This window comes from Hibiscus syriacus, unplaced genomic scaffold (genome assembly GCF_006381635.1).
Source record: "Hibiscus syriacus cultivar Baekdansim isolate YM2019G1 unplaced genomic scaffold, ASM638163v2 tig00112632_pilon, whole genome shotgun sequence".
Lineage (NCBI taxonomy): Eukaryota > Viridiplantae > Streptophyta > Magnoliopsida > Malvales > Malvaceae > Hibiscus > Hibiscus syriacus.
The window spans coordinates 563,116-570,449 of NW_024063371.1; the positions used below are offsets into that span (position 1 = coordinate 563,116).

At 33.8% G+C, this 7,334-nt stretch overlaps 1 protein-coding gene across 1 annotated transcript; it reads left to right on the forward strand.

The window, feature by feature from the left end:
* Nucleotides 1-5,160: 5,160 nt before the first annotated feature.
* Nucleotides 5,161-7,061, forward strand: LOC120182140 (indole-3-pyruvate monooxygenase YUCCA2-like). Its single transcript, XM_039187140.1, has 4 exons — nt 5,161-5,878; nt 6,299-6,547; nt 6,654-6,776; nt 6,846-7,061. Exons 1-4 carry the CDS (start codon nt 5,189-5,191, stop codon nt 7,059-7,061), a joined length of 1,278 nt encoding a protein of 425 aa, XP_039043071.1. The 5' UTR covers nt 5,161-5,188.
* Nucleotides 7,062-7,334: the final 273 nt, after the last annotated feature.

The window sequence follows — 7,334 nt, forward strand, 5'->3', positions numbered from 1 at the left end:
CTATGCGTAAATATATGTTAAATATTAATTAATTTTTAAAATTTTATTTTAAAAAAATTATTTTATGATAAAATATTATAAAATTAAATAATAAATTAAATATCAGTAATTATAAAAAAATATATTGAATATGAGTTTTAGAAAAATTAAGTAGTCATTTTGATTAGTGCACCCTCAAAGTCAAACAAAGCTATCAATAAAAGATTTATTGCTCAAAAAATTTATTGGCCCATCGAGTGATAAAACATATAATATATTTCTAATTAACCAAAGGGTAATTATACTTTCATTGAACTTTACTTTTTTTCTTATTTTAGTCACCATACTTTCAATTTTTCTATTTTTCTTATTAAACTTTACAAATTGAATTATTTTGCTCACTTTATCATTAACTCTCTAACGGTGTGATGATGTGTCATTTTTTATTATTATTTAATATAAAAATAATTAAAATTATAAAGTGTAAATTATACCATTCCTCATTGAACTTTACTCTCTCACACCTATTTTGTTCACCCAACTATAAAATAAAAATAGAAAGTGGTCGGATTCCATTGCCGACCACTGTTGACCGTTGTAGATGGTGGCTATTAGGTCCCAAATTTCATGGGTCGCTTTGTCTCAACACCTTAAATTTGAATCCGACCTTTATTTTATCAAAACTTGCTCCAAAGTCCACGAATTGGAGATTAAAAGTGAAGAAGCCATAATATTTGAATCGAGATTCATGAATTATAGGACATTTTTCGGTGAAGCAACCACCAGATTTGGACCTAGGGGGTCGAGAAGAACTTGCCCATTAATTTTAAGACCGAACGATCATTATTAACAATTGAAGACGGTGACCGGAATGAAAAAATGATGTGGTGGCCAGCGACAGAGTAGAGAAAAAATGGTGGGAAAGAAGAAGATTCGAAACGACATTATTTTGATGTATATTTGAGTTTTTCAAAACGATGTCGTTTTGATACTTACGTCATGTCATCACACCGTTAGAGAGTTAACGGTAGAGTGAACAAAATGATTTAATCTATAAAATTCAGTGAACAAAATAAAAAATTGAAAGTAAGGTGAGTAAAATAGAAGAGAAAGTAAAATTTGGTGGGAAGCAATATAATTTAACCTTAACAAGAAAAGCTACCAATAAGAATAAGGATCATACAACGTGAAGGCTGGATCATGTGGGACCCTATCACTTTCAAGCATCCGGGGATTCGCTGTAGGCCCAATTACTATTCTATAATGGAAAGGATGCTGTGGTCTGATTGGTTTCTCTAAATTGATTTTTTTTCCTTCTTTTCCTTGTAATTTAATGAAAATATTGTTATTTTAATTAGGGTTAGTTCAAAAAATATTCAATTCAAATTACTTAATTTGTTTACTCGTCAACCCGATATAAGATTATTATGTATTTTAGAGGTAAATATTCGATTCTATAGGTCGGGCATTGCCCGACAATACAATATGGGTGGGTAGCACATTTGATATAATCTTTGTGTGTGTTATATATAAATTATAATATTAATCAAATTAAATTCAATAAACTTTTAAAAGATAATATTTAATGGTATATAACCTATCTTACAGAATTAAAAATGTTGATTATCAAATATTTCAAACAATTATCATTTCTTTATTTTTTTTCCAATGTTTTTTTTAATTCATATCTCAAATATGTTGGGCCTCGAGGACACTAACAATTTCCCTTTCATTTGTTTTATGCAGACGCTAACATATCCTCTTGAATCATTATTTTTTTACTTCTTTTTCCCCACACACATTCACTTTAAATTTCCTTTGTTAGCTATGCTTGGATCCTTAATCTTCTCTGGGACATCCATTGTCTCCCACCAAATAATAATAATAATAATAATAAAGGTGACATTTGTCTCTGTAGTATACCAAATTTATCATTTTCATCTCTATCGTATTAATTTAACTCTCGAAGGTGCTCGATTGCATCATTCTATATCATATCCTAAATTTTAAACCCTAAGTCAAGCTTTAAGATTTAGAGTTTAGGATTTAGGGTTTAGGGTTTTAAGTTAGGGTAAATATAGAATGATGCAGTCGAGCAACTTCGAGGGTTAAATTGATATAAAAATACGATATGAATGAAAGTGGTAAATTAAATCTACTACAGGGACAAATTATCATTTTGCATGATAGTAATAATCATAAAAGTGTAATAATGTTTTATTTAGGCAAACCCATGAATCTCATTTCTTCTTTCTGAATCATTTTCTAGTTTAGCTCGCATACAGTGGTCGAGCGTGGTGATAAAGTTTGGGGACAACTTAAAACTTTAAAAAATTTAGAAGTTTAATTTAAAATTTTTAAAACTTTTGAAAGGTTTAGTTTACATTTTTCCAAAAATATTAGGGTCTCGCTAATTTTTTTGAAATTTTGAGATGCTTAATAATTTTTTTAATTACGGGAGAGGATTTAATTAAAAACATTAACAAATTTTAAAGTTTAATTTGAATTTTTAAATTTTTTGGAGGGACTAAATTAATTTTTTTTTAAATTTAAGAGTCTAAACTATAATTTTTTAAATTTTGGGGAGGCATGTCCCCTGACCCTGCTTGCACATATTTTTAATCACAATAATTAATTAAATAGTACTTCATGTGAATTTGTGTTTGGATAGTATATGTAATATAATTTTAAATATAATTTTTAAATAAAAAATCTAACTCTAAATTTGTCAAAAGAATCCAAGTATAAGTGCATACTTGTACAAATATTGTGGGGGGGGGGGGTTATACACGAAACTGAGAAATTAATGGTAGTGTCTAATTTAAAAGGTGACCGACGTGTGTCTAATTAAAGCATTGATTAAAAAATGATTAAAAGTTAAATTCCCTTACTCTTTAACCTTTTATCCCAAGGGTCCCCATTTAGGTTATTGTCTTTATGTCACTATGTGATAGTTATATAACAACCAAAAAGAGGTTATTCCTTAACGCCTCAATAGATAAGAGATAAAATAAACGACATAAAGAAATTGTTGTTATTTTTTGAGGTTTTAGGGTCGAACACCGAAAATGTCATGGATGTGAATGTTCAATATCAAACGACGGAGAATTATCTATGAACAAATACTACATTATTTCATCTACAATATAAAAGACTACGCTTTGTGGTCTACCCTCTCATCACTCCTTCCCCGTTGATATCCTCTCTAAGCAGCGTCGCTATTTCCTCCTGTGGATCTATCAGGATATGAAGAACTCCCCCTTCTATTTCAAACGCCATATTAGTTAGACGGTCAGCGCATCGATTCCTTTCTCTCCAGCTATGCCTAATTTTAGAAATCTAACCTTCTTTTCTTAGTTCTTCGCAATCATCTTCAGATATTTTTTTTTCCTGGATGTCGTCAATCCTGTCCTTATTTAGGGTTTCGACCACCCATTTTACATCGGCTTCCACGATGAGGTTCCTCGCCCTCAGGGATTTCGCGAGCAGAAGACCTTGTCTTACATTAATATATTATAAGAAGAAGAAAAAGGCAAGAGAAACCTGATATAAAGTCTCGACAGATGCATGCTTGATACATGCAAGCATTCTAAATTAAGTGAATATGCGAGTGATATCGTGTCTAGGTCTTTGGTACCATATGTACATCTGTTCTGCTGGGTGGTTTAATTTAGAAGTTGATGACCAAGTGTGAGATGATCACGTGGGTTCCAGCTCCATAAATGGGGGCAAGTTGAGCCCACAATGGATCACCATCTCTAACCATTAATTACCAAGATCGGTCCAAGATGTTTTAGTTCAGATCAAGAATAGGAGCGGTTTCTTTCATCCTCACTCTTTCTTTAATTTTTAGTGCGAATTTCAATAATGCTTTATGATTATTCAATTCAATGATTTCTTCGATTCTTATTTTATGTCAGAATAACAAAAACTTCATCGTGTATTTAATGATACTATATACTTGAAGTTTATGTCAATTACTTTAAACGATTGATTATCTTTAATATTCGTGTTAATTACATGATTCATCACTTATCTTTATATTTTGTCTACTTTTACTCATTTATTTCAGAAAATATAATACATGACCATTTTTGTCTATATTTAATTAAGATAAGATCACTTTCGTTTTTATTTAATTAAGATGTGGTCACCACAAGTAAACTGCCGTTAACAGTTAACATATTAGGTGGCGTGGTATTTAGGTATAATCACACATTTGATTCATGTTATTTATATATTCTCTCAATTTAGTGTTACTTTTAATAAATTAAAATAAATTTAATCTTTCAATCAAATGATATCACATGTCATTGGTTCTACGTGTCACTGATGCCACATATCATTATTCGGTTGGAGGACTAACTTTATTTTAATATAATATATTTATTTTCCACCAGTACTTTGAAAAGTTAGTCCTCCAACCGAATGGTGACACTTGCACGACACGTAGTATCATTCGATTGGAAGATTAAATTTATTTTAATTTATTAAAAGTAGGACTAAATTAAAAGAATATATAAATAATAGAGACCAAATACGTGATTATATCAAAATATTTAACACCAGTTAAAAGGCGGTGACTGCATCTTAATTAAATAAAAACGAAAATAACTATATATTATATTTTTTGAAATCAGTGAAGAAAACACAAAAATAACCCTTAATAGTTTTTTATTTTGTAATTGATAGGTCCCATTTACAAGGAGAACAAAAGTTTAGTAGGACAGAATTACGAGCGAGATTGAAAGGCACCATTTCCCCGAAAACACTCGAGAAATATCCCCACCCTCCCCACCGTCTCATTTAGTATTCTCACGGATAGCTTTTAGCCCCTCCGGTCCTTGTAAATTGGAATGTTTTTCATGCTTCCCCCTTTTTCTTTTGGAATTATTGAATTTGATACCATAATTATATTTATATCTTTTCAGAACATATAGAATTATACGTTACATCAATTATTAAGGCATAAAAAATATAAAAGAAATTGATTTTTTATTCTACTTCATTATATATGCATGGAGTGAGCGCAGTTCCAATTCCAGGGTGAACCCTTGTATTTCCCTACGTGTATAAGACCCTTCGTGTTAAAAACCGCAAATCACGCGTCTCTTATTCTTTTGTGTATTTTGTTTTCTCGAAATTAGATGAATTGAATCCCTCAAAGATAAGCCTTGATTCTTGAAACTGTTTGCTTCTATTCCTGTTCATGGGCTACTCCGAGGAAGTTCAAGGGAAAAGACTCCATGATCGTTTTAACAAGAATATGATGAAGACTTTAGCGAGGTGTATATGGGTGCCGTGTCCGGTAATCATTGGTGCCGGCCCTTCAGGGCTTGCCATTGCCGCTTGTCTCAAAGAAAAAGGTATCCCTAGTTTGATCCTTGAAAAGACTAATTGCATAGCTTCCATGTGGAAGCTCAAAACCTACGATCGCCTCCGTCTTCATCTTCCCAAGCAATTCTGTGAATTACCCTTCATGCCGTTCCCCGCTTATTTCCCAACCTACCCAACCAAAAATCAGTTTATGGCTTACTTGGAGTCGTACAAGAACCGTTTCGGTTTAGACCCAGTTTTCAACAAAACCGTAGTGAGTGCAGAGTTCGACGACCGATGTGGGTATTGGAGGATTAAGACAGTGGGGCTGAAACTAGAGGAAACCGAGTATGTATCTCAGTGGCTCATTGTTGCTACCGGAGAGAATGCTGATGAAGTGGTGCCGCAAATTAAAGGGATGGATGATTTTGGTGGACCTATCATGCACACAAGTTCGTACAAAAGTGGCCGATTGTTTCGTGGAAAGGATGTTTTGGTAGTTGGTTGTGGTAATTCAGGCATGGAGGTCTCTTTGGATCTCTGCAACTCTAATGCCCGCCCATCCCTCGTCGTTAGGGACTCGGTGAGCCTGCTTCTATCCTTTTCAGATAACCTAAAAGCAGTTTTCGTTTTAACTTGTTTGAAAAAAAAATTGCTTAGCTTTTGATCATTTCATAAGTCCTCAGGCTTCAGTTTTGAATAAGCAAGGATTCAATCAGCCTCCAATTATTAGGAGATGGACGATATATTCGTCACTGGCACAACTTTCTTGGAATTTGTTTGCATGTAGCTCAAAATTTTATGCCTAAAAGTCCCATTTCCCCCCCTTGTGCGAAGTACTATTATTAAGTTCCAGAATCTGAATATAAGGACAAGTGAAACGGGTAAAATGCCCCAGAAAAATACAAACTCATATATGTGTTTGCTGTGGCTGGTTTATCATCTCATCTTTAGTAGTAGTACAATCCTTCTTTATATAAAAATAAAGTGACTGTATATGCAGGTGCACGTCCTTCCTCAAGAAATGCTAGGCAAATCAACTTTTGGTTTATCCATGTGGTTGCTCAAATGGTTCCCGGTAAGACTCGTGGACCGGTTTTTACTTATGGTGTCTCGCTTCATTCTGGGAGACACCGGAAAACTCGGCATCCGTCGTCCCAAACTTGGCCCTCTTGAGCTCAAGAGCCGATGCGGCAAGACACCGGTTTTGGATGTTGGGACACTGGCAAAGATCAAGAATGGGGACATCAAGGTTGAATGCTAATAGTTTTCTACTTCTTCAGCCCTAGTAGACTGACCAATATTGCATTTTAACTTCGTTTCATTGATCAATGCTAGTTTGATTTGCTCTTGTGTAGGTGTTTCCGGGGATAAAGCGAATAACACGGCGTGCCGTGGAGTTTGTAGATGGGAGAAGGGAGGATTTTGATGCCATCATCCTTGCAACAGGCTACAAAAGCAATGTACCACAATGGTTGAAGGTAAATAAGATTTGAATTTTCAAATTTAATGTTTTGAGAGTGTTGACTTGAACTTTCTGCACTGATTAGGAGGGAGATTTGTTTTCAGAGGAAGATGGAATGCCTCGGGAGGCATTCCCAAGAGGGTGGAAAGGTGAACGTGGGCTGTACGCTGTAGGGTTTACAAAGCGTGGTCTGCTTGGTGCCTCCTTCGATGCCAAATTGATCGCTCAAGATATCGAGCTTCAATGGAAACCCGAAACCGCAAGCTTATTGCCATATTATATTCAGCCTCCCACTCCTTAATCTCTTCATATGTCTTCCTCAACTAAATAGAATTTGCTAAGATTTGAAGGGAAATTTGTCGCAGCCTATCGGATATCTCTTTTCAAGAGTTAGATAAATGAACCTACTGATTTGCATTCAAGTTTTAGGTGGAAAACAAGAATGTGCTATTTTATTGAATATTGGTATTATTGTTTCCATTAAAATAGAGAGTGATAATCCCACATTTATCATAATTTTGTGTGCCACACCAATGATTTGTACTAAACGAATACAATAATGGAATGAATAGTC